This window comes from Ruditapes philippinarum, unplaced genomic scaffold (assembly GCF_026571515.1).
Source record: "Ruditapes philippinarum isolate M1 unplaced genomic scaffold, ASM2657151v2 ctg995_1_1_1_1, whole genome shotgun sequence".
Lineage (NCBI taxonomy): Eukaryota > Metazoa > Mollusca > Bivalvia > Venerida > Veneridae > Ruditapes > Ruditapes philippinarum.
The window spans coordinates 250,081-277,664 of record NW_026852401.1 but is presented as its reverse complement, the minus strand read 5'-3'; the positions used below and the strand labels follow the sequence as shown (position 1 = coordinate 277,664).

Below are 27,584 nucleotides of genomic sequence, written 5' to 3'. Positions count from 1 at the left end.
TTGAAAGCCTGATTTATCTTTATATAAACAGTAACTGTATCACAGATTTGTTCTATCAAACAATAGTAGCACATGATGAGTAAATTTAACACACATTTTAACAAACACACATGTACATTGTTAAATCATAATATGTCAATAAGTTGATTAGGTACACCTTTTTTTAAATTAAACACATTTTAACAAACACATGCATACCACTAAATATGTCCTACACAAATAAATGAGTTTATTTTAAAAACACAACTTTAAATTTCAACAAACACATTCATATAAATATTACAAATATGTTTTATGTTTTAGTAATAAACATTTGTGTACTGGTATTTACACAAAATGTTTCATACAATACACAATATTACTACTCAAATTTACAGGATAAAAATTTCAAAATTTATGTACCTTCTACAATCATATATCTAAAATACAGTAAATTTCACTCAAAGCACTTATTAGCAGCCATGCCTTTATGTCTATATATCATTTGACAATACTTTGTCATAAATAGACTTCCATTTCATTCCCTTTCTCAAAAGCCACATTTTTGTTCAATGCAGCTGTTCAAATTCATATTTTTTTTTAATAATAAGTTTTTCGCTTAACCTGTTGTAATTACAGTTTCTGCTGTCTAGCTTCAAATTATCATCTTCATACCCCCAAAATTGATAAAGGTCAGTTCAAACAAGAGCACTGCATGCTGTGTAAACAATTGTCTCTTAAATATTTTAAGTTAAAAAGGGACAGCACTCATAAAAATATTGTTTTAACATTTAATTCCTCTTGACTATCAACTGCGCCTTGTAATGACAAGCAAGTATGCCAAGTTTCATTTTTGATAACATTTAAAATCTTTGATAGGCTAAATTATAGTTTTTGACTGATGACAATGGCAACAACAATGATGCTGCAGTGATCATAATTGCTTGATTTTCTTCTTCGAAACAGACAAGTCTATGACACAATTTCAGCGTGTCCATGGTTACAATACATTTATTTCAAAGTTAACAGATCATTTTAACTACACCCAAGCCGGCTGGCTTCCTGATTTTACCAATACCAATGACCTTTGAACCCATGGCTGAGAGGCACACACCTAAACCACTAAGCAACCTTCCCCCACCCTCCAACACTCAAACCACACCCTCCAACACTCCAACCAACACCCCCCAAGACATCTCCATTTGCAAACATTAGAAATACAGAAACCAAAATCAACAACATAATTCTATTATATGAAATGTTTCATCTAATCTAGGAGTTGGTTTTTTTTGGACATATTTACCCCACTTAAATTTTTTATTTACCCCACTCAAATTCATTACAATTTTTATTATACTTTACCCTTACAAAATTTAAGTATTCAGAAAACAATTTACAAATATTGTTATTCCACACAAATGTCTAGTAAATATGCCATAGTAAGAAGATTATATTTTCACCACTTAAATGCATAATTTCAAAGCATATTTAACTGCTTAACACCACCCAAATAAATTTATTTTAAAGCTTGTAAACATAAATATTTCAATTTATCACATAAACCGCGGCGCAGGAGTGTAATAAAGCCATTTAATAAAAACGATATTACACTAGACGATATTACACTAGTGTAATAACACTTTGACGTCACGTCATTTGCACTATAAACACTAATGTTAGCGTTACACTATAGGCGCGTCAAAGAAAAATGACTCTTGTTAACAGTTTACCGTTTTTATTTTATATATGTGATAAATAGAATATTATATTCGTGTAGATTCAATACTAAATTTATTGAACTCGTTGAATAAAACAATATTATGCTCGCCAGAGGCTCGCATAATATGATTTTATTTAACTCGTTCAATAAATTTAGTATTAAACCTACACTCATTCAATATCCTCTATATCTCCATTCAAATACAAAGAAAACTGATCAATGAAACCTGTCTTCACTAAAAAACAAAGGTAACATTTACATACTGGCATTATTTCTTATAATACTGCATGTTTGTAACATCAATGTTCATTGGATAATTCTGATATCTATAATTATAGATAAACACTGCAGCTCTTTCAATCAAAGAAAGGAACAAACAAATATAATTTCATTGTAAAAAAAATACTTGAAAGGTTATATGGCTGCATATGGTTTTTGCTATATGACCCTGACTTAGAAGCCCGGGTTATATAACCAAGCAACTATTTATACTAAGCATATAACCTTTAAAGTGTCTTAATAATGTCAATATCATTTTTCTAACATTTTTCATGCAATTACTATAGATCTACTTTGATAAATTATCATTTATACATTAAGAATGGATAAATTCAATTGTTCTTATAATGATACTCCAACGTTGTTACTAAACTATCACATAAGATCTAAACAAATCTATTTGTGAATTCTACACAATTGTCTTTCAGGTTAACATGTCACAATTGTTGTGTTGTTGTTTTTTTACTCATTAATTTCATTTTCATTCATTGAAAAATTGAATTCGTACACAATGTTTATCTTGACATCATAAAGTGCCGAAATGATTGTTAATGCATCGTTCCAATCATCCAAGAGTTACTCATTCTTACCATGAAGTTATGACGCGTAAATCACGATATCTGGGAACAAATCTTCTTCTTGTAATTGTAGTAACTATATTAACCCAATCACAATTTTCTGGACAGCACAACAAGGTCATAGGGGTGAATACTTTTAAAACACGCAAAATGTCAAAAAAACAAATCTATGAATATAGGTTGATTTTTTTCGTTATAGGTTTTCTACACATGTGGCATATTCGTAACTCGTCGCCACATGTACTACACACTGTATGTCCGCATAGAAACGCCATGTCTCTTTTACGCTCCATACAAATGGAACATAATATATTCTCCTCCATTTCCGTTAACTTACGTTGAAGCGTGGAGTTCTGGGGATCTTTACTGGTTGTTGCCGAGAGGTCTTGTCCAAAAACGTGTTTACCATCTGAAGTAAATGAAGATTATTTTTTAACGATTGGGAAATAAAACATTTTTTTATGGTTAGTGGAAGAAAACTTGTCAGAAACAAACAGGCATCCGAGTAGAATCACTTAACTTTTTTTTTCAACTGAATAGTTTTCTCTCAACAATTTATTCAGTATTGAATCTGTAAATAGCATGAAATAATTCTGTAACTACTTACTCTCATCAATTTTGGCAGTGATGGGCATTTTACATTCTATACATTTCTTCATTCTAATACAACACTCTAAACACGAGACCTTGTGCTGACACGGCTGGAACATTATCGTGGCACGTTGTTCCGAACATACATCACATAGCTGATCGTGACTACCAGACTGCTTTTCTTGACGTCTGCTGCGAATAAAATACAGATAAATGCAATTTATTGTCACATGCCAAAATCACTGTAGTAATTAAATAAAGATAACGTATTCTAACGTGATTTAGTAATTAAATTCTAACATGACTTGCGAGTGTGTCACTACACATAAAGAAGAAAATAACCGATGTAATACTGCCAATAAACACTGGCTGTTCTTGCTTATATTGCACTCCCTCCGATAAAATGGATAAACAACGGCACCATTTATATGACCATTCGTTAAGCAATGTAATGACTTCATCCAGTATGCAACTCATTCAAAAAATGTTGCCATAATGACATCACAAAATCATACATTGGCAATGGAAAAAACCTTTCTGAGACAGACCATCAGTATTAATACTACATAGTTTGGACAAAGATTTTGTCATGTTTTGATACTGTATTCAAAATAACATGATAATATAAAATTTACCATAAGGATATTGTATAAAATGAGAATGAATGAAATAAAAACAATGAACTTACTTTGCTGTAGCAAACTGTGTAACCACCTCCTCTAGTTTTGGATCACTAATAAGGTCCAGAGGTGTTTTCCTGGCATGGTTTTTATGATTGAGATTTGCGCCCTGCTGAGCCAGGTAACAGGCAATGGCCGTGCCAACTGTGTCCTCGCCTTCTGCCATACCCAACTGCATCCGGATCTAGAAATGATCAACAGAAACATGAGATATATTTAAAAAAAACACTTAATGTGTATTTGTGGCATAGTGTTTGTTTTAATCCTAGTACTCCTGATTTTTTATAACCAACATTCTATTGTCAATGTTAAGGGTGCCGTGGTCTTGTGGTTAAAAGTCTGCCTCTCAGTCCAGGGATTGTGGGTTCAAGTCCTATTTGGGTTGCAACCATATTTCCTCATATGACACAAGTACTAGTTAGTTCCAGGAAGCGGACACACAATGGAGTTTTTATACATGATGTCTTAACAAATGTGGAGAGATCTTGATAATTATGCAGCCGACAGAGTCTGATTAGATTGGACAGATGACAACTCAAAAAATAAAACAAGGTAATCAAATACCAAATATCCAAGATATTAGTAACATAATAAAGGCGCTGTACAAAACAAAATACATAAGGAAAAAGAAAACTTGTTGCTAAGTCTACGGCACCATATTTGTTTTGTCCTTGGAGCATAGAAAGTAAAAGATATGTATAATAGACCTTCCATTGTTAACTTGGTCAACATGATCAGAATATACAAAGGCACATTGTTTAAGTAAATCAAACTTACAGATTCAAGCATTGGACTATCTTCCCTCTCCGTGGATACGCTCTGTCGCATCAGTCCCAGATGTAGACACGTGTCCCCATCTTCATCCTCCACGTTCACGTCCGCTCCCTTAGACACCAGTAACTCTATTAGGCCGGTGTGACCTTGGCTCACTGCCAACAATAATGGCGTCTGCTGACGATTGTTTCTGATTTCTATATCTGCTTGACCCTATAGATGGAGTTGAAAAAAACAATGCAAAAATACATTATAAATGGCCAAGAAAGGGTATAATTCGGTAAAATTTCCTGCTGGAGTCATGGATCAGTACCAGTTCAATACAACCATGATCCTGCAAATGTGTGTGAAGTCTAAATTAAGAGTATACCTTCAGTGGTTCATGAGTAAAAATCTTTAAACGAAGGAGTGTTACTCCTCATTGATGCCAGGGATGGGCTAAAAACCTATAGTTATGAGAACAAAATCAAATGTAAACAGAAACAGATATGTCAGTAGGACAGTGTAATTGACTATTCCTAGTGTTTGATAGTAAACCATGAACCTGAAAAATGTTAAATTTTCTAAGTTAAAAAAGTGCAAAATTCTGTCATAATTCATCATAGAGGTATAGGATTTGGAAAGTCACCTCCTACTATGCTCTCAGAAAGTGTTTGAAGTTTCAACCCTTTTGTAGTTGATGTGATACCAGGTTATAAAGATTGTTGACAGGTTATATGGCCCTATATAAACGGCTGTTTGTAAATATATATTGCAAACAGCCGTTTATATACGGCCATATAACCTGTCAACAATCTTTATAACGAATTTATAATACAGCAAACATCATTTTTTAGAGTAAAAAGTAAGACTTCTTCATGAATCGACAACAGCCGTGTATATAAAACTATATAAACGTCACGATTATCCAATGAAAAGCGACTTTACAAACATGCAGTATTATAAGAAAAATTATAACCATAGTGTGACAAGTTATAACCAAACTGTGACACTAAAGCCTGGGCGCTTACAATATCTCTCTCTATTCCTTGAATAGTGAAGCTTAAAAACTATAAAATGCTACAAACAGAATACCTACAGTTACAAGCAGGGTATTTGTAACATCTCTGTGACCGTTTAAGGCAGCTAAATGCAAGGGAGCAAATCCATCGTCTTTCTTCATATCGACAATCTGGCGGCACTTTTGTAAGATCTTCTCTGTGGCACTAAAATACAAAACATTTGTTATTACCTCTTTGTAATCAATCTATCACCACAACTTTTTATCTGACAGAAGTTGAAATGAAGTTGATCTTATGTAAAATATATTTTTTACTGTTACTTTTCGTCTCTTTTTATAAAAGAGAAAGTTTACGACTTATGTATCAGATCTGATGATCTTTCACTTACATATATGTGCCATCTTTCTATTATATTTGTGACAGAAACTTTTTACTCAAGAGGGCCATGATGGCCCTAGATCGCTCACCTGACTTATCAAACTCATCCAAACAATTACCTAGACAAGCATTCTGACCAAGTCTCATGACAGGTGAGTCAAAAATGTGACCACTACAGTGTTAACAAGGATTATCCATATTTGAGCAGTGCGACCTAGTTTTTTACCCAGGTGACACATATTCAAACTTGACCTAGAAATCATCAAAACAAACTTTCAGACCAATTTCCAGGATACTTGGAACTAGAGTGTTAACAAGATTTTTCTATTTTTAGCTCCGGTGACCTAGTTCCACATGCGATTTCGAACTCATCCAAGCAATTACCTAGACAAGCATCCTGACCAAGTTTGATGATAATTGAGTCGAAAATGTGACCACTAGAATGTTAACAAGGTTTTTCCATATTTGGGCGGTGTGACCTAGTTTTTCATCCAAGATGACCCATGTTCGAACTTGACTTAGAAATCATCAAAACAAACTTTCAGACCAATTAACAGAATATTTGGATCACAACAGTAGCCACTACAGTGTAAACAAGATTTTTCTATTTTTAGCTCCGGTGACCTACTTTTCCATCAAAGATGACCCATGTTCAATTTATTCCCAGCAATGACCTAGACAAGTTTCCTGACCAAGTTTGATGACAATTGAGTCAAAATTGTGACCACTAGAGTGTTAACAAGGTTTTTCTATTTTTACCTCCTGTGACCTAGTTTTTCATCCGAGATGACCCATGTTCGAACTCATCCGAGCTATCACCAAGACAAGCATCTTGATCAAGTTTGATAATGATTGATGCAAAAATGTGAACCCCAAGAGTGTTAACAAGGTTTTTCTATTTTTAGCTCCGGTGACCTAGTTTTTCATCCGAGATGACCCATGTTCGAACTCATCCGAGCATTCACCTAGACAAGCATCTTGACCAAGTTTGATGATGACTGATGCAAAAATGTGACCGCTAGTGTTAACAAGGTTTTTCTATTTTTAGCTCCGGTGACCTACTTTTTCATCGGAGATGACCCATGTTCGAACTCATCCGAGCTATCACCTAGACAAGCATCTTGACCAAGTTTGATGATGATTGATGCAAAAATGTGACCGCTAGAGTGTTAACAAGGTTTTTCTATTTTTAGCTCCGGTGACCTACTTTTTCATCCGAGATGACCCATGTTCGAACTCATCCGAGCGATCAACTAGAGAAGCATCCTGACCAAGTTTGATGATGATTGATGCAAAAAATGTGACCGCTAGAGTGTTAACAAGGTTTTTCTATTTTTAGCTCCGGTGACCTACTTTTTCATCCGAGATGACCCATGTTCAAACTCATTTGAGCTATCACCTAGACAAGCATCTTGACCAAGTTTGATGATGATTGATGCAAAAATGTGACCGCTAGAGTGTTAACAAGGTTTTTCTATTTTTAGCTCCTGTGACCTAGTTTTTCATCCGAGATGACCCATGTTCAAACTCATCCGAGCTATCACTAAGACAAACATCCTGACCAAGTTTGATGATGATTGAGGCAAAAATGTGACCTCTAGAGTGTTAACAAGGTTTTTCTAATTTTAGCTCTTGTGACCTAGTTTCTCATCCGAGATGACCCATGTTCGAACTCATCCGAGCTATCAACTAGATAAGCATCCTGACCAAGTTTGATGATGATTGAGGCAAAAATGCGACCGCTAGAGTGTTAACAACTAAATGTGAACGGACGACAGCCGACGGACAATCATCAATCCTAAAAGCTCACCCTGAGCATGCTCAGGTGAGCTAATAATTATAACAGAGAGTGTGATATGTATCTACTCACAGTCGGTACTAAAACCAAATAAAATCTCACTCCCGAACTTTATAATCATTTCAATATTGACAATGACCAGCAAGAGCATTTTTCCCCTTCTTTTAGGTTGCTAAAAATAGATACAGTTATTAAAGGTACTCACTAGTTATTTCCCTTTAAAGCAGCATGGTGAAGGACGTTAAAACCTCGTTTATTTTTCAGGGTAAAGTCGATACCTGGATAATTGACTAGTAGATCTAGTATAACCAGATTCTCCTTACCGATGGCATCGTGTAGAGCCGTGTCACCATAGGCATCCTGAAATTATCATATTAAATTAAATTATCTTTTTTTTCAGTGGTATTCTTGGAGATAATGGTTAGTTTTTGGGTGATTTCCTCCTACCTATATCTCGTCCCTCGCATATCAATAAGATCTCATAACTGCATTTTTACTACTTTACTTGTAAAATAAGACATAAGATATATTACACTGTATAATATCTTATGTATTTAAGTAGAACCACTGACCTTTTTTAAGTTAGTTGGGTAAATCGTTCATATAGATACATGTACAGTCCAACCTCGATTATTCGAAGTTCCCGGGACTGAAAATTTACTTCGAAAAATCGATGGGTTCGAATAATCCAAATCCGAACATAGTGATAGACGAAAACTACACCATGACCATATCGCAAATTCTAGCGAAATTAAATGTTTACAACTCCTCTGTTACCGGTAATCAATCGAGAAAAACAAATAAACAATGATAAATGTTTAAAATATTTTTATTGTTAACTTAAACATAACTACTTGCATTTTATTTCACATATAGCGTATAGGTTAATATAAACATGCATGAACATTAAAAATAGCGCTATCATCTTCCGTATGAGAGAAAAAAAAACATCGAGCACGGCGCAGGATTTAAATCATAGATATACATGTACATGCATTACAAATGTATTTCAACATTAAACAAGTAATATTAATATTTTATCTTCGTCAAAATATAAACAAGCAACTTCAAAAGTCATATTATTTTTCACTTCTAAATGTAATTTTCACAGACACATTTCAGTAATATTTAGCATCCAATCATATTTTCACGTAACATCACTTTGAAACATGTTTATTTTTTTATTTGCTTTCTTTCTTTTCACCCCCTTTCCCCCGGTAACTGATCTGGTTTTCCCCCCGTTGCCGGGTCCTTCACCAGATTGCTCAATTCCAAAGGAAAGTGTTAAATTGACTGATTTGGCTATCCCCCGTTGCCGGGTCCTTCACCAGATTGCTCAGCCAGAATATCTTGTGCTAACGTAGACATATTGCACTGATTTGAAATAGAAACTGGGCATTAAAATCTTAATTTGAACAGATTTAACCGTCCAATTAATATCACAGTTTATTTCTATTTGTTTAGTTTCATTCATTAATTAAAATAATTATTTTGAACACTTTTAACCGTCCAATTAAAAGCGTACAATTAATGTTCGGTAATTAAAGTTGAAAATGTACACGCAAATCGTTATTATCACGATTAACTAAATACACGCACCGTTGTTAGAAGTTTTTCCGCAAAGTTTTTCACAAGTCCCGTCCCGGTCAGCGAGTCAATCAGTGCCAATTAGTCTGGCTTCGAATAATAGGTGTGAAATTCTTAAATGATATAATCGGGACCGAAATTTTGCTTCGAAAAATAGGAGGTATTCGGATAATGCATTTCGAATAATACGTTGGTATTTATATTAGTTTATATAGAGATGAAAACGGGACCGTAGATCAACTTCGGATAATGCCGGGTATTCGAATAATGGGTTGTCGAATAACCGGGGTCGGACTGTATATCCAAAAGTCTGTAATAGAATTTTCAGCAATAGAGGAGAGGAGCAATTGACACAGCCTTGTTTATTTCATTTTCCGATTTCAACTCATTTTTTGTAAATTTATGCAGTCGGTTCACCTAACAAGATTTCCTGAATGACTAACCAGTAATTACTTATTTCTCTGCAAGTGAATGACTACTGATCCCACATGATTTTCTAAATCTGTAGTGTGAGGCAAAAGACCATAAAACTAAATGGTGAAGATTAATTGTTATGGAGACATTACACCTTGCCGAAGAACAACACCAGCGGCACCACATTACAAATTTTATGCTAAACTAAGACCCAGTCTACTGTCTATTTATATCATAGACTGGAATCCTGACTGTATGTTGAAAATAGCTCTACATTTCAGCAGAACAGAGGCACAGTCTATAAAAATCTATTTTTATCACAGAGCCGAATCCTACCTGAATGTTGAAATCAGCTTCATGTTTCAGCAGAACAGAGATACAGGCCATAATAATCTATTTATATCACAGACTGGAACCCTACCTGAATGTTGAAATAAGCTCTATGTTTCAGCAGAACAGAGACACAGTCTATAATTATCTATTTATATCACAGACTGGTACCGTACCTGAATATTGACATCAGCTCTACGTTTCAGCAGAACAGAGACACAGTCTATAATTATCTATTTATATCACAGACTGGTACCGTACCTGAATATTGACATCAGCTCTACGTTTCAGCAGTACACGAACACAGTCTTGATGTTGTTTATTTACAGCTACATGGAGGGTACTACATTCACCGTTGTTTAGGGCATTTATGTTGGCTCCTTTCTGAAGCAAGAGCTCCATTACCTCTGCTTGGTTACTATAACAATATAAATGTATACAAGTTAAGTTATAAGACTATCGTTAACATATAAAAGTTTAATCACTATCTTTTTATTTTTCTGTCTGAACACATCTAGTTTTACAAATCCCTAAAATCCAAAATGGTAGCTGTCATTATTGAAACAACTGCACACTGTCCCTTTAAACCATTACAAGGGCTATTTTTGTATATCTTGTCCTTAATTTGGTAATTTACTTGGAATGAAAGTGCCGTTTGCAATAAGTACATTACTTTCTTTGTTCCCTTGATAATAATGACACTATTAGCATGAATCTGGAGGCATACTGCTTCAAAATACTGATGATACAGTTTAAAGTAGTTACAGTGTTTTACCTTACATGTATGTAGTAAGTAAATTGGTAACAAATATGATTTGACAAAGATTTCTTCATTAACAATTATAGTCAAATAGCCTGACTTCTAAAACAAAAAAATTGGTATTTATATATACATTTATAATACCATACAGACAGGAAAAACTTGCATATTTGAAAAAAAAAATTGAATATACAGCGTTTTCTTGTGTATGAGAACACAGAAGTAATGAGGTATGACTACTAACCCAAAGGAAGAATAATGTAAGGCAGAATCACCGTCCTCATCTTGAAGTTCAAGGTCAGCGCCGGCAGTCAACAATAACTGTACAATTTCTTTATGACCTTGATGACTGGCCACTTGTAATGCTGTCTTTCCTGAACTCTTCTGATCCACCTTTAATTTATATATATCATAAATTATATCAAGTTTTAAAGGATACACACCTCCTGAGTTTTTTTTTCAGTTTTTTTTTTTCATTTTTGATTGGGTTTAACTTTGCACCAACACTGTAATGGTCATCCAGGTTTACTGGTGGAGAAAGACCTAAGGTGCCCCTACATGCATTTATTTAGGCACAAATGGGAACCTGAGCAGAACCACCAACATTTCCCAAGATCGCCAGATAGCTCCCTCATATGAAAGCCCAAGTCCCTGGGGCAATTAGAATAGAGGGGCAAGTGTATGAAAGTCAAAGACTGTAACCACTTGGCCAAGGATGACCCATTCATGAGTCCAGATAAAGGTTACAAACATAACAAGTTTATGGAAAGTATGCAGTACTTGAGAAATGTATAAGTATAATATAATAACATAACATACATGTATGTTTAAATATGAGTTTACTACTTTTATCACACCATCTGAACTCTAATACTAACTGAGCAAGTGTTTATTTCAACACGTTTAAAGTATTGTCTTTTTTTTTGGTCAGAATACATCTTAACATCAAAGTTACTATAGCACTTGTGTGACAGGCTTGAACTTCCAAGATTTTGGAAAAAATCTATTGTTCTACATGAAATATTAACACTGAGCAACAGTGAAGCACCTTATCAGGATAAAGGTTTAATTACTGACCATATCAGGGTTAGGGCTAAATTACTGACCTCATTAGGGTAAAAGTTATATTGACTGACCTTATCGGGAAACTTGGTGATGATATCTTTAACTACGTCAGTATGACCTTGAGCTGCCTCTCTCACCAGTCTATCAGGACCAGTCTCTGTCTGATGTAATTCTACAAGCTGATCTAACAATGTTGTCAATGATGCTGTAAATATAACAATGCTGTCAATGATGCTGTAAATATAACAATGTGGTCAATGATGCTGTAAATATAACAATGTTGTCAATGATGCTGTAAATATAACAATGTTGTCAATGATGCTGTAAATATAACAATGTTGTCAATGATGCTGTAAATATAACAATGTTGTCAATGATGCTGTAAATATAACAATGTTGTCAATGATGCTGTAAATATAACAATGTTGTCAATGATGCTGTATATAACAATCACAAATTACAGTAATGTTCTCCAGTAGTAAAATTATCTGTTTGTTTATTTGTCTAGTTTTTAAGCAGATTTTCACACATTAATATTTGTTAATATTTACGTGGTTGGTTCGACTAACACCCTTTCTTAGATAATGAGCCAGTTATTACCAATTTCTCTGCAAGTGAACGACTACTTATCCCATATGATTTCTGAATCAGCAATGAGAGACAAATGACCGTTAGACTAAATGTCTTGAAATAAAATGTCATAGAGAAAGTTAACTTCACCAGAGGATTGATCCGCAACCCCTGGATTACAAATTCTAGGCTCTACCTATTGAGCTATTGTTGGCAAAGTTGGTAAAAATAAATTTAAGATCAAATAACATTGGAATAATGCTTCACAATATTGTATATTAACTTACATTTATGTTGCTGATCAGGAATACAACATAACATAAGTAATTCATATTTTATTTGCTTGGCTAGGTCTTTCAATGACATAAATACAGGTGATTTGGATATATACCAGCTTTACAGGTCAAGACCTCTGGTGTCTGTGTTTAACTTCAGACATGAGCAGGAACCTGGTAAGAACCACCAAACTTAAGTAGATATCTAGATATCTTCTTTATATAAAAGAATCCAAATTCCTTGAGGGGATTCAAACCCACAGTCATTCCTAGTAACTACCTTGAATGAAACAGTCATAAAGGCCAATATAGTTATACTTTTTGGCTAAGTTTTAACTTATAATTCAGGTACATTTCTGTATTGCTGTTGTTTAATCAAGTTAACTAGCCTTAAAAATTTGGCAATAAAAGCCTTCATACATTTTCTTAGGAGTGCATAAAAAATGCTAAGTCAATCCAACTTTTACGTAATTTCATTACAAATAAAATCTCACTTTGTAGATCTTCTCTCTCATTGTGTCCCATCGTGTTGTTCAGATCTGTAATCACACTAGCTGGTACCTGGCTTACACACATTGGATTAAATGTCCACGTCTGGTTCCCAACAGCAACACGCAGGTCACCATCAGCGTAAACCTTTAACACTCGACCAGTCTTTCCTAAAGTCTGTAAAACAGTGATACAAAATTCTATCTTTTGTTAAACTTACCACAGAACTGATGTTCATAAGAGAAAACAAATACACACGAGTGGCGGCATGGCCGAGTGGTTAACGCGTCGGACTAGTAATCTCATGATCGCTAGCCGCATGGGTTCAAACCCTGTCAGGGACAAGTCGTTGTTTCCTTGAGCAAGAAACTTTACACTCATTGCTCAGTACTGGTTGGTTCCAGGAACGGATTCGAAAGTGTGTCTATAAGCTTATAGCTTCCTACACAATCAAACTAAAATAAATTCTGTATAAACCAAAACAAATATTACCAAAACCATTTATATATTTCAATAAAAGAAAATTTTCTGAAATGATAAATTCCTTTCAAAAAAATGTTTCTTTAATAAAATTCCATTTTACCAAAGTTGAAAAAAAAAGTTAACTGTGTCATAAAATAATATCATAAAATCATATGTTTCTGAATTAATGTAACTACCACCTTATTCATTTCCAAATTTATATGCTACAACATAAATCCTACCAAAATACCAAGTGATAACATAATATATCCTAAAGTTAACGCTAAAAAAGTTCATTTAACCAACAAGGGGAACAACTTACAGTTTTCATTGACTCGTTCCATTCACCATGATTTTTCTGCAGCTCTTTTACAGATTGTATATTTTCTGAAACCTTTACTATATCTCCTACTGATAGAGTTTGAACCTGAAAATTGTCATAAAGAAAACTCATCAATTAACAATCATTTCAAGTAAATTTCACTCACTTACTAAGATTCTTACTGAGTATAAATATTTTTTCAGTTTTTTTCTCTATTTAGAGACTACACTGTGAAAAATTATATGGTTACCTTCTGTGTTTACTGGTGGAGGAACCTCTTAGGGTCCGCTAAAAATCTAATTTCAGGTACCAACAGGTACTCTATGTCTACCTTGCTTATTCAGTGAGTCAACAACCATGGCTCAAAAGAGATACTTAGGAACTCTGGGGGTGCGAGCAGTGTTAGGGGACAGGGGTGGGGTGTGTGTGTGTGGGGGGGGGTATATATTTTAAACTTTTTACCTCCCTAGCATTTTGTGAAGTTGTAAAGTAATTCAATGAAATATAAATGAGCCGTGTCACGACAAAACCAACATAGTGGGTTTGCGACCAGCATGGATCCAGACCAGCCTGCGCATCGGCACAGTCTGATCAGGATCCATGCTGTTCGCTTACAAACCCTATAACAAGTAGAGAAACTGATAGCGAACAGCATGGATCCTGATCAGACTGCGCGGATGCGCATTCGCGCAGGCTGGTCTGGATCCATGCTGGTCGAAAACCCATTATGTTGGTTTTGTCATGACACGTCTCAAATAAACAACAACTTGATATTGCTATCAAGAACAGGATCTTACCTTTTTAAGAGCTCCAGGATGGAAAGTCCACCTGTTAGTACACCCCTCATACTGCACCCTGACATCCCCACGTTCCGTTATACGATGAACTGTTCCAACTTTACCTATATACTAAAATACACAATAACACATTAAGTATATTCATTCTCAATGTGTCCTCCAAAAATGTTTCATTTCCTTGAACATAATTATTTAGAAACAAGTAATTACTGTCATAAAAAATATTTCCTGAACAAAAATTTAATAAAAACTCAACACATACAAGGAAACTAAAAAACACCACAACCAATTTATACAAATATACAGAAACAAACCTTATGTAAGCAATTTCACAATATATTATACAAGGTTTTCACTATAGGCAATAAAACTCAAAATGTTCAAACATATTTCCAATAAACAAACCTCGCCCATCCTTGGATTCCAGCCTCCGTGACCTTCTTGCATCATCCTCAGTATATCTGCCTCAAGGTCGACCTTCACCTTGTCACCGACCTTGAACTGATTTGTTATGGCTTGATTTGTAGTTAGTTCTGGAAACTCACCTTCAATATTCAAAATTTAATACTAAATAATTTAATTCAAAAACAGTATATATAAAACATAATTTGTGTAAATTGATCATGAGAAAATATATTTCAATTAACACACTGTCAGAGAAATGTTCTGTAAATTTTGTTAAGTTCTTACTGCTATTTCAATTTTATAACAACTTACACTTAACATTTGAAACTAGCTTAAAGTTTTTCCTGGATAGGCATGATGTTACTTAAATAGGTTCCATAAAGTATCCAGATATACATTTTCATGTTTGATTATAATGAAAATAAATTCATTTGAAAAATTCAAAATCTTAACTGATGACTTAATTATACCTTATTGCACTCAAATTGTTTCATAAAAAAAGTTTGTTTAGAGTAAAGCAATTCTAGGTAAAGCACAAATTTACTTTTAGATATTTTTTCCACATACACACCTAGCACAGGTAGATGGTCTCTGTAGTAATACCCTCCACTAGCTGCCTGTACATACTTCAGATCCACCTTTCCTTTGTGACCTACCCTGTACACGTTTGTCGAGCCCGACGACCATGTCACGGCGGCCACGCTACGCCCCGACTCCGAGTCCCAGCCCCGTACATCTGTCACTTTCCCAACTTTTCCTTCTCCACCTATTTAGAGTAAAGAAGTACAGTTTTTATAAAACAAATTATATATAAAATATTAGTATACAAATAAAGAAATGAACTTAACTGTAAAAGGTCACACTCAATGCAACCATAGAATCATATTATCTCAATTGACATATCATCAAATTAACACAAAATTAACAAACTGACTGATTTAAAGAGGTGACTGATAAACAGAGGGACTCTCTTAAGAGGTTTCATTATACTTTATTTATGGTACAAAACTGAACATAACAGTTACAAAACACAAACAATAGGAACAAAAATGTAACAAGCAAAATAAATAATAACCCATACTGTGTTTTTGTCCTTTGAACTCTAATGACCTCCAGTATCATCAAAGTCAACATACTTTAGTAACTGAACACATGATGCATATACATGTATTACTGAAGCTTTTAAATTTTACATTCACCCTATCTATACAATCAACAGCCAATTAAATCACATTAATAAGCATGCAAATGGCCCATAAAGCTTAGTAATGGAATCCTTGAGTAAACCGATTATCAATGTTTGTGAGTCTGATTCCTTGGATAACACATGTTTTTCTGTGACATATGGGCAAAATGTAAGATGTTTAAGGTTGTTCCACTTTCAACATCATTTTTTTATTATTGCTCAATGCTAACGATGTGTTGGGAGCAACTCACTGAGATTGGATTTGTCCCAGTAAAAGAATATATGATGAATAATTATTATACAGAAAGACTGTCAAATACCTAGATTTAAAGCTTGACCAAAACAAGCATTAATTAATAAATTCAACATAAAGAAAAGTTAAAAAACAAGAGCTGTCCGTAAGACAGCGCGCTCGACTTTTTTATTGCTTGCCAATAAAAAAAGTTTTTGCAGTAAAAGGCAATACAAGAATCTCTGTATTTTTAAAGTGAACTAGTTGTTTGATACCCTTGAATATTACAGCAATGTTTATATGACATAATTTATGGTAAAGTGAACAAGTGGATAGGAATGAATTTTTTTAGATTTTTTAAGTTTTTTAGTGCTTGCCTATAATACAAAACATTGACAGTTAAGGGCCATAATTCAAATAAAATCTTTGACAGAATTACTGTATGTGTATTTAAATTCGCGGAAGCAAATTTTCGCGGAAAGGTCTATTTTGGGGGTATATACAAATATTCGCGCTATTTTGAATTCGCGGAGGTGACTGCCGAAAATCATAAATTCGCGTACACCCATCAGGTTAAAAAAATAAGAAAAAATACTCTTACACAATTAGGCAATGGTTTTCGCAAGCAGCCTTCTTTCATTTTACCTTTTACTGTAATCGTTGTGGGACTTCACAGTTATTTTTAACACCTGGTGTCAAACAATACGCTATTGTACAGAACAAAGACATTCAATTCAATTTGTCTAGCGGACAGATTATTGCAAACAAAAGAATGTCCGTTAACGTTCGTGATTTTTCACAGTTTAAAACAGCACTGAATGAGACCATAATATTTTCACCGATTTTGTTAAAACGTTGACTGAGTATTTGTGTTTTGTTTTCCATGTTTTCATCAGTTAAAATCGTTTATGTTTGTGTTGTTTGTATTGTTTGTTTGTTAGTTAAAACAAAATATAATCTGATCAGATGTCAAGACGTTTATGACTCAGACAATGAAATAAATAGCGTGATTCAATGGTATAGTTCAAACATGTATATACTTATACATGAATCCTATAATCATATCAGTCAAACAATAATACACTTGCGAACTGATGTATATACAGAGCTGAATGTTACATGTACAGTTTATACAACAGTAAAATCACTCTATGGAGCGCCACGGATACCAGACTTATGGCAGCCGTGAACACACTGATATACATTGTTCTATAAATGCGCGAAAATATGTCTATTAAGAAATGATTGCTGTAGAAATATTCGCGCTGAACATGAATTCGCGGATCGACTGTCACCGCGAAGATCGCGAAAATTTAAAGCCCGCGAATATTTCTACACATACAGTACCTTCTCCTGGACATGTTTGGGAATCATGATTGTAAACAAGTATTCCAACTTTCAAATTAATATCTCAAACAGTTCAGTCAAAAAGTGGACTGGTACTAAAAACTTAACCAAGATTCTAAGTCGATAAAAGGCCTTAATTTTTAAAACAAATCCTTGACAGAGTTACCTTCTCTTGCGTACAGATGGGGGTAATGATGTGAAATAGCATTAAAAGTTTCAAAGCAATATCTCAAAGGGTTTAAGGCAATAAGTGGATTTTACCCATATTCAATGTATTTTCTAAGTCAAAAAGGGGCATAATTCTGTCAAAAACCTTGACAGAGTTATGTCCTCTTGTCTGTTGATGAAGGTCGTGATGGTAAACAAGTAATGGTCAGTTTCAAAGCAATACCTCCAATGGTTTTGAAATAAAGTGAGGTGGTACAAAAAAACTTAACCAAGCTCAATACACTTTCTAAGTCAAAAAAGGCCATAATTCTGTCAAAAACCTTGACAGAGTTATGTACTCTTGTCTGTAGATGGAGGTTATGATGGTGAACAAGTATGGTAAGTTTCAAAGCCATACTTGTAATACTTCTGAAATAAAGTGGGGTGGTACGAAAAACTTAACCAAGGTGTGACGCCAACGCTAACGCCGACGCCGGGGCGAGTAGGATAGCTCCCCTTTTCATAGAAAAGTCGAGCTTAAAAATTACACAAGTTACAAAGAAATGTCCCAATTTATTAGCCCTTAACCTGCAGGTATAAAAAGTGATTAAAATTTTGGCCACCAGTATAAAATCTTAAAAGTCTGACCAAGCTCTATACTGTTGGTTTTTCAAATGTTGTGTACTCATACTGGAATCCTTTAAAACATTGAATGGGCTGTTCCAATTTCAAAGCAGGATAAAACCCAATACACCAATTCAGCAGATAAAAGAACAGGGGACCAGCACAATTTACTTACTGATTAGGGAACCAGCATAAAGTTTTCAATGCTTCACTTACCATCCTGGTTCCCCCAATCCCAGTCTGGGCCTCTAACAACACGGGCACCAGCAAAGTTACCCATTGACTGTATCTTAACACTGTCTCTTCTCTTTTGTACTTTTTGCCTGTAATGATATAAACGATCACAAATAATGAAACCAGCGAACAAGAAAATAATCAGAAAAAGTATAAATGAGCGAAATTGATAAAGAAAATTGACACTCTTCATCAATTATTCAGGAAGTGATTGCCTAACTAAGTTACATGATCTGATTGAGTAGGAGTGAAATTATACAATTATCATTTACAAATTATGTCCTATTTTGTCCTATTTATGACAAAAAAAGTGCCGTCCTGATCAAGCCAAAATTTATGAAAGCAAAAATGTCATAGTTAATTTATGAGATAAACAGATAAACACCCAACAGGAAGTTTTATTTATCATAATATTAAAATTGTAAAAAAAAACACACAAAAAAAAACAACATTTTACAAATCCACATGTAAACAGAAAAGTTATATAGGTCATTATTCATGTTTTTGAATGAATGGGAATTTTGTCTGGTTTTATGGCCCAGTTTAAACAATTATATGGAAAACAATCATTTATATACAACCACCTAACCTGTTAAAAATTAAAAAATACTATACAATTGTATCTTTGGGGAAAATATACAAATAAGTTATAAACTTGCAGTAGTCTTGAATATAACATTATCTAAAAGCAGCACAATAATTATCCAATGAAATTCATTGTTACAAAAAAGCAGTATTATAATAAACCATGAGATACTTATCTTTGTCACAAGGAAGTGGACTAAATACCATTATCAATAATGAATGTTAACAAATGAAATAAAATTCTAAAAAGCAGACTAACCAGCAATGGGTGTTATATAACCACATTTTTGTGACCCCAATTGGGCTCAAACACATGATCCCTGGGATGAGAGGCAGACACCTTAACTACTGGACAAATGCTCCTCTTGTGTTAATTTGAACAAACACAATGGCTTGAAGTGGTAAAATCAAACAATTCCAATGGCTTCGACGTTTATAAATATTTTATAACTGTATTTGACCTTGACCTTGAAATTCGTTACATTTGATAAGATTGCTTTCTTTATAACCTTGACATCCATGCAGGAAGCATAAAGTTACTCTCAAAATGGCCTTGACATTATATGACATTGTATAACCTTACCCTTTGGATGACGCTGTATCAAAGCGTTGAAATGAATGAGCCAGATCATGTTTATCATCCATATAACAGAGTGTACAGAGGTCAAAGTCGTGACACTTGGTACACTTCCACCGCATTCCCTGAATACCTTGATTCTTACATCCATCACAGATTATATTCTGATGCTTTATACCTGTAATAGAAACAGTAAATGTTATATTAAAGTAATACATTGAGGTTATACTTGTTTAATTTTAACACTCAGCCTGCTTAATTTGAACCGAACCCATTGCCTGCTGGTGGCAACAGATTCTACCATTGCGACCATTGAAGACCAAGACCTGACAACTGGCAAATCTGTGCCAACTGATCATGGCCTGCATTGTTTGCTATTTATTCAGTTTATATTTTGAAATTTTCCTCAAAAACAGGGTTTTTTGGTCAAGATTGTATGATGCACAATTCCATTTAAGAGAGGTATTTTTAGCATAATAAGGGTCACTAAAAGTTTTCAAAAAAATCCTAAATGCAATGCTAATTAAAGCCAAACTACATGTAAATATTCAATTACTGAGTTGTGTTTTATAAACAATTGACAAAAATATATCAATGACTTAATAACATGAACATAATATTTATAAAGTTAAGTCTTGAAAAATTTCACTTGTCTATAGAAGCTGTGGGACACTCTGTACATACAGATAATAGATTTTGCCGTTCCTGCTGATGAGCAATTCATAATCAGTAATTCATCACTATTTCCATGTGCCTTAAACAATTTCCATGCTTCGTTAAATTCTAGATTTTCATGAATTAAGTTACCTACCTATGGCAGCATTGTCAAATATCCGTAGATCATATGCCCCTTGGTACCCTACACGATAATTTGTCCTTGAACCGGAATCCCATTGTATCACAACAGTCTTGTCCGGTGAGGTTGTGCTGCCCGGTTTCCCGATCTCCACCACTGTTCCAACGTGTCCCTCACCATCATCCTGGTTACCCCACTTCCAGTCTGGACCTCTTACCACTCGTAGACCTATCTCCATTCTACAGCTACATCGCCAATCTCATCTGAAAATTGACATTAAAATATTTTGTTACGATATTTCATTTTATCACATGCTTTTCGGTGGTTTATAGAAATATATCAGTGAAATAAAAACTGATAATTCACTGTTTTAAACAGTGAAATTATCAATTTGATAATTTCACTGTTTTGAATATTTGAGCCCGGTACGTTGTTTCAGTGAAATACAAGCGTTCACAATAATGGAAACCAACTTTAAATGACGTGACGTCGTAAATGACGTCACGTTGTATTATTATTTGGCGCCCTGTTCATTTAGTACTATGCTTAAATGTCTTTTTAAACGTTTCTTTGCATATAATAAAAAGAAAATTTGTTTAGTTTAGTGTAAGATCGAAATATATTTCACCTCGTGAACACCAAAAGTTCATATTTCACTCGTGGCTGCGACACTCGTGAAATATACCTTTTGGTGCTCACTCGGTGAAATATATTTCGATCTTACACTGAACTAAACAAATATCCTCTATATAATCATTTATCACAGTGAATGATCATACATATACAAAAAAATTTTTAAATCATTTTCCTTAAAGATCCTGTATGTTTTGTGATTGATATTGTTACTGTGTGTATACCACACTTGCAAAAAGTTATATATGTATATAATTATGCAAATAAAACAATTTTCAAACATCGAAGAATATATAAAATGTGTACTGCAAATATTTGTGCACATTATAATAAATCAATAAATTATATGCATTTTTTTCTTATTGGAAAATTTGACTTAGAATTTATAGAAAATAAGTTTTTAATTACCTCCCTTTATTTACATGAAATGTTGAATTCGTTAATATCTTTATAAATAAAGCTTATTGGAACTTACAATACTGACTAATCTTACTTTGAGCATCATATTTATGAAATAAAACCATGAAAAAAATGTGTTACAGGATCTTTAAAGTGTATACCATCATAAAGAAATACTCCAACTAAAGTAACATAGACTATCATGTGACAGAAGTACTTCCATCAACTCAAACCGATAACTAATAAATCTACTAAAATATTTTCGTTTTCTGTTCTTTTTAATATTCTGGATTTTCCCATATAATCCATCTTAAACACTTCAAAATATGTTGCTGGAAAAGATATATATTTAATATTATGACATTATACTACCATTTGTATCGTATATTAGATTCCTATTACAACTTTGTCACTTCAACTATTCATAAAATAATAATATTTATTTCTGTAACAAAAAGAGATATGGGTCTTGTCTATGTTAAATCTTTTCAAAACATACACAAGGCAGTCATATAAAGTACATTCCTAATGTTTCAGATAAAACAATCATATTTCTAAATAACGCTTGTTAAAACCACCTAAGTGTGGTTTTTTGTACCATATTATATGTACATATTGCAAGAAATACATATAACATGAAAATGTCTATAAAATTATACTTTTATATACATCTTGATCATCACTTTTATCTTGTACATATAACATATAACATTTCACAAGTCCCTATGGAATAACATATCACATATTTTGTCTCGAGAATAAAGCATATAATACAATGTATTGGCAGAACACACAGTGTAAAAAAAAATCAGTGACTTAACGTATTATCCAATAAAGATTTTCTCTTTATATTCCTTATGATACAATATTTTCAAGCTATAACTATTAACACTGAACAGTAAAATTTTCTTTAAGACTATGTTTGATGAAGAATACCTTCATATAAAGACCAACTAAATTAATGTTGCATCTGTCTCAAGATAGCCTCTGCATAAAGGCCACATAGCCTCCACATAGCCTTAACATAAAGGTCACAGCAATTCAACTAGAGACATCATGTAAAACTACCTCCACTTACAGACCATATCAATATTATAGCCACGTCATTATAAAAATTCAACCCTTTACTTAAAGGGATATTCAGGCAAAATAATGACCAAAATATTAAAATGATCTTATGTACTCAAATCACGCTAAAATGACTTTTTCTTGAAGTTTTAGCATGAATTTATGTTTAAATTCTATATATTTTAGGTATGAAGCGTAACTATATCTCTATATGTTGAACAAAATTTAGACGCCAATAGAATCACCAAATAGTTTTAAAACAAGTCAGGAGACTTGAACAAACCCTGGAAGTTACAATAACAGATATTGTGGATATTGTATGATTAAAACAAGCCTAAGTCATTCATTTGACATGTTCGTTAACGTTTCCAGAGTTCACTTTGACAACTATTGTGAAATGCTAGCGCTCTAACCTGACCCACGCGGGTCAAGTTAGGAAACCACCATTTTATTCTTTATATTGAGAAAAGTTTTGTTCCTTTGACTGTCTAATATATTCAAAATGAAGGCATTTACAGAATAATGAATGAAAAATTCAAAACTAAAAAATGAAAATTTTGCCTGTGTCTCCCTTTAAAGACCAAATCCATATATTTGATGACATACTTGTTATAATTGACTACCTCCATTTGCAGACCTGATGTCAATATTTACAAAACATCATCATAATAACTGCATCCTCCATATTTACTAAAACCACATAAATATAATGATGTAATAGTAAGATCCTATCAATGTAAATAAAATCATTGTATAAAGGCACCCCAACATAAAACAACACGTCAATATAGATGCTGAACTCAAAAATGGCAACCTCCAGAAAAAGACCACATCAAAATAAATGTCAGCCTTACAATTAAAGGTAACCTCCTGAAAAGACCCCATCAATATAAATGCCAACCTCAAACATGACCACCTCCAGAAAAAGACCATATAAATACAAGCAATTATCATAGTATTGCAAGCAATCCATAAGTCCCCTAACGGTAAGAGCCCAAGCAACATTCTGAAGGGCCATTGGCCATTCACTTATGATCCTATTTTAAGTAAATTTGTTGAAAAAGTTCTTTAAAAGTGATCACAGAAAACAGTTTTTATGTACAGACAGAAGGACTGAAGGACACTCTAAAGTTATTTTTTAAACATCCCTGTTATCAAAATATAACATTTTTAAAATCCTATCATGATTGAAGAAGTTGGAGTAAAAATTACCAATTTCTCAAAAAAAAGTCTAAGTTCAAAAGGGGCATAATTCTGGAAATAGTCTTGCTAGAGTATTGAACACTCACAAATGTTGAGTGATAATAAGAAACATTTATATGAAGTTTTAAGTAGATACATTCAGAAAAAGAAGTTATTCAAAAAAAAATGTTTTTTTCACGAAAATTTTAAGTTCAAGGGAGGTAATTCTGAAAAATTTTGTGCTAGAGTTGTAAACCTTGTCACATATGATGTGGTTGATGACAAGCAACTTATATTTAAAGTTTGAAGAAAATACCTTAAGAAATAAAGAACTTATAGTGACAAAACTTAAAAACTAGAATCAGAAATCTTGAAATTCAGTCTATTTGTTGCCATAGCAACCAGAATTTTCAACATAGGAAGATAAGAAAAGGATGTGCATAATTTCCATACTGCCATCTACCCATATGTCAAGTTTCTTAAACATATTTTCAGTACTTTTTGCGTTATCGCGGGATCCAGGTTTTGTGTAAAATTTGCCATATTTTCAGGCTATTTGTTGCCATAGCAACCAGAATTTTCAACATAGGAAGAAAAGAAAAAGGCGTGCATAATCTCCATACTGCCATCTATCCATATATCAAGTTTCATTAAAATATTTTCAGTACTTTTTGCGTTATCGCAGGATCCAGTTTTGTGGACGGACGGACTGACGGACGGACAGACGGAGGGTAAACCTAAAGTCCCCTCCGGTGAACCGGTAGGGGACTAATAAACAACACCTTCATATAAGTCTACACCCACTTAAAAACACATTTACATCCACAAAATTAATATGGTCAAATTCACACAGAATATAAATCACACCTTAATTAAAAGGTCTCATCAATATAAAGATCACCTTTTCAGTTTTGCGAGTAGAATTCCCCTTTTAAAATAAAATGATATTAATTAAGATTTGACTTATCATAAAAAACAAACACACAATACAGTCACGGGATTTTTTTTCTTTAATCACAGGTTGATGTTTTTTAAATCAAGATTGTACACAAAAGTAACCAGATTTTTAAGTATGTTGAAATAGGAAGTTCTCAAGTTTTAAAGATCCTGTATGTTTTGTGATTGATATTTTTACTGTATGAATACCACAATAGCAAAAAATTATATATGTACATATTTATGCAAAAAAAACAATTTTCAAACATCGAAAAATATGTAAAATGTGTACTGCAAATATTTGAGAACATTATATTTAATCAATAAATTACAGGCATTTATTTCTTATTGGAAAATTTGACTTAGAATTTATAGAAAATAAATTTCTAATTACCTCCCTTTATTTACATGAAATGTTAAATTGGGTAATATCTTTATAAATAATGCTTATTGGAACTTACAATATTGACAAATATTAATTTGAGCATCATATTTATGAAATAAAACCATGAAAAAAATGTGTTACAGGATCTTTAAGCATGACTCAGTACTAATCAATGTATAATAGTTTATTTACATAATATAATACCCCATTTTTATTTATTCATAGAGACTAAAGGCATTGAAAATTGTAAAATATAAATAAAAAACAATCTTCTTTCAACTTAAATCAAGTCATTATTCATATTATAATTTAAGTTAAAGTGTTTTTCAATAATGAAATGCATTAAAAACAATCTTCTTTCAAGTAATTTTTCATATTAAGTTGAAGTGTTTTTCAATAATGAAATGCTTAAATTAGGCACCTAGAAGCTAGGCACAAAATGGTTGTAACTTAAACTAAGTAAAATATCTCTATTCAAAAATATTTAGCTTCTTGTTTTACTTTGTTTCTACTATGTATAACTTAAACGTATATTATTTTCTTAAAATAAAACATTTTTTTTTTTCAATAACAAAAGTTTTAGGAAATTTCATTTTCATTCTCCTTTAAAATTTTGCTGAAATTGAGTTACAATCATTTTGCGCTAAGCCTGCGATATGCTATATGCAAGTAAAGACAAAGAGTCTGCCAATGGTCAGACTGAACCAATATAATCCAATATAGTAGTGAATAACATGTTACATTGTACATTGGCAAAGACCACTGGTCTGGCCCACATATATTTACATGTGGTAAATAATCAGACTATATAATAACTTATCATAAAGTCATTTATATTCACAATGAAAATTTTGCCAAGATGTCTATAGCAGAACTATACTTGGTTATATTTATTTCCAATGTAAATTGCTTTTCATCGAATTTTGGCACTATGCAGTCTCTCATAAAGCATTTCTATTATTAAGTTCATTTCTGCCTTATCTATTTTATAACTGCATCAAACAGCAAGAAGTCGGATACCTAAAGTTTATTAACCTTTAACATGCTGGAACAATAAGTGATTAACATTAATGCCGCCCATATAGAGCCATATCTGAGCCTGCAAATCTGTGCAGACTGACCAGGCTCTTTACTTATTGGCAGCTCATTTTTTGCATTGAAATCCATTAAACTTTAAAGGAACTCCACCAAAGTTCAATAGCTTAAAAACATGAAATTTAGGTTGGTCTGTACATTGCTAAAGAAAAATCTTGTCACAATTTTTTTAAATCTTAATATCGATCACTAAGTTAGCTAGATAATGTAAAGATGTCATTATTTTTGTTTTTTATGTGATTCTTTTATCTTCTCTTATAAATAAGATAAATGTGTCACTCTTTATTGCCTTTTGTAGGAATATCAGTAAAAAAACCCATTATTCATGGAGCATTTTACAATTGCTTAATCCATACATATGACCTAATTTCCAGAACATTTCTGAAAGAATCAATTTATGTTAAACATAAATTATGGCAATTCATGCTTAAGGAAGAACAATTTCAAACATATCAAATTTCAACTTAATATCATTTTTTAAGTCTGAGGATGAATGTCATTGTGATCTAGAACCAATGTCTTAATTTCTTTCTCAGTTTTCAGTGGCACAAGATCAAATGATAAAATTCCTATTTTGACTGGCACAATAAGATGCCAGACACGGTGACTTTCCTTTCAAGGAAATATTTATTTTAGACATAACATGCACCTGAGAAGAATGCCTTATAAACTGCATAGATTAACTGGAAGGATTCCATAGTTTAAAGAATATATGTAACCTCCAAGAGAGATTCAAACCTACAGCGGTAGTCTTACTGTAATTCTTTCCCGCTAAAAAATTCTAACATCGGTCAAAATCTGTCCAAATCGGTTATTTCTGGATTGTTATTTCTTCAAAATCTTGAACATTAGATTATTTACAATCACTCATCCTTTATCACTATGTACTAAATTCTGGTTATAA

At 33.1% G+C, this 27,584-nt stretch overlaps 1 protein-coding gene across 4 annotated transcripts in view; it reads right to left on the bottom strand.

The window, feature by feature from the left end:
- Positions 1-18: 18 nt before the first annotated feature.
- LOC132759304 (E3 ubiquitin-protein ligase MIB2-like) overlaps positions 19-27,584 on the bottom strand; it is a 38,618-nt gene continuing 11,052 nt past the window's right edge. For 2 of the 4 annotated variants that reach the window (XM_060751065.1, XM_060751057.1), the window contains exons 2-18: positions 20,998-21,245; positions 20,193-20,364; positions 19,007-19,113; positions 15,799-16,020; positions 15,255-15,394; positions 14,850-14,960; positions 14,053-14,157; positions 13,274-13,445; positions 12,006-12,139; positions 11,114-11,262; positions 10,371-10,527; positions 7,984-8,138; positions 5,680-5,806; positions 4,605-4,814; positions 3,836-4,011; positions 3,164-3,339; positions 19-2,965 (exon numbers count right to left, since the gene is read on the bottom strand). In XM_060751065.1, the coding sequence (XP_060607048.1) occupies positions 2,724-2,965; positions 3,164-3,339; positions 3,836-4,011; positions 4,605-4,814; positions 5,680-5,806; positions 7,984-8,138; positions 10,371-10,527; positions 11,114-11,262; positions 12,006-12,139; positions 13,274-13,445; positions 14,053-14,157; positions 14,850-14,960; positions 15,255-15,394; positions 15,799-16,020; positions 19,007-19,113; positions 20,193-20,364; positions 20,998-21,220 (2,778 nt within the window). In that variant the 5' untranslated portion in view covers positions 21,221-21,245 and the 3' untranslated portion in view covers positions 19-2,723. Of the gene's footprint in view, positions 2,966-3,163; positions 3,340-3,835; positions 4,012-4,604; positions 4,815-5,679; positions 5,807-7,983; positions 8,139-10,370; positions 10,528-11,113; positions 11,263-12,005; positions 12,140-13,273; positions 13,446-14,052; positions 14,158-14,849; positions 14,961-15,254; positions 15,395-15,798; positions 16,021-19,006; positions 19,114-20,192; positions 20,365-20,997; positions 21,246-27,584 lie in introns of those variants that run through there. The other 2 variants (XM_060751072.1, XM_060751080.1) reach the window with 2 other exon arrangements.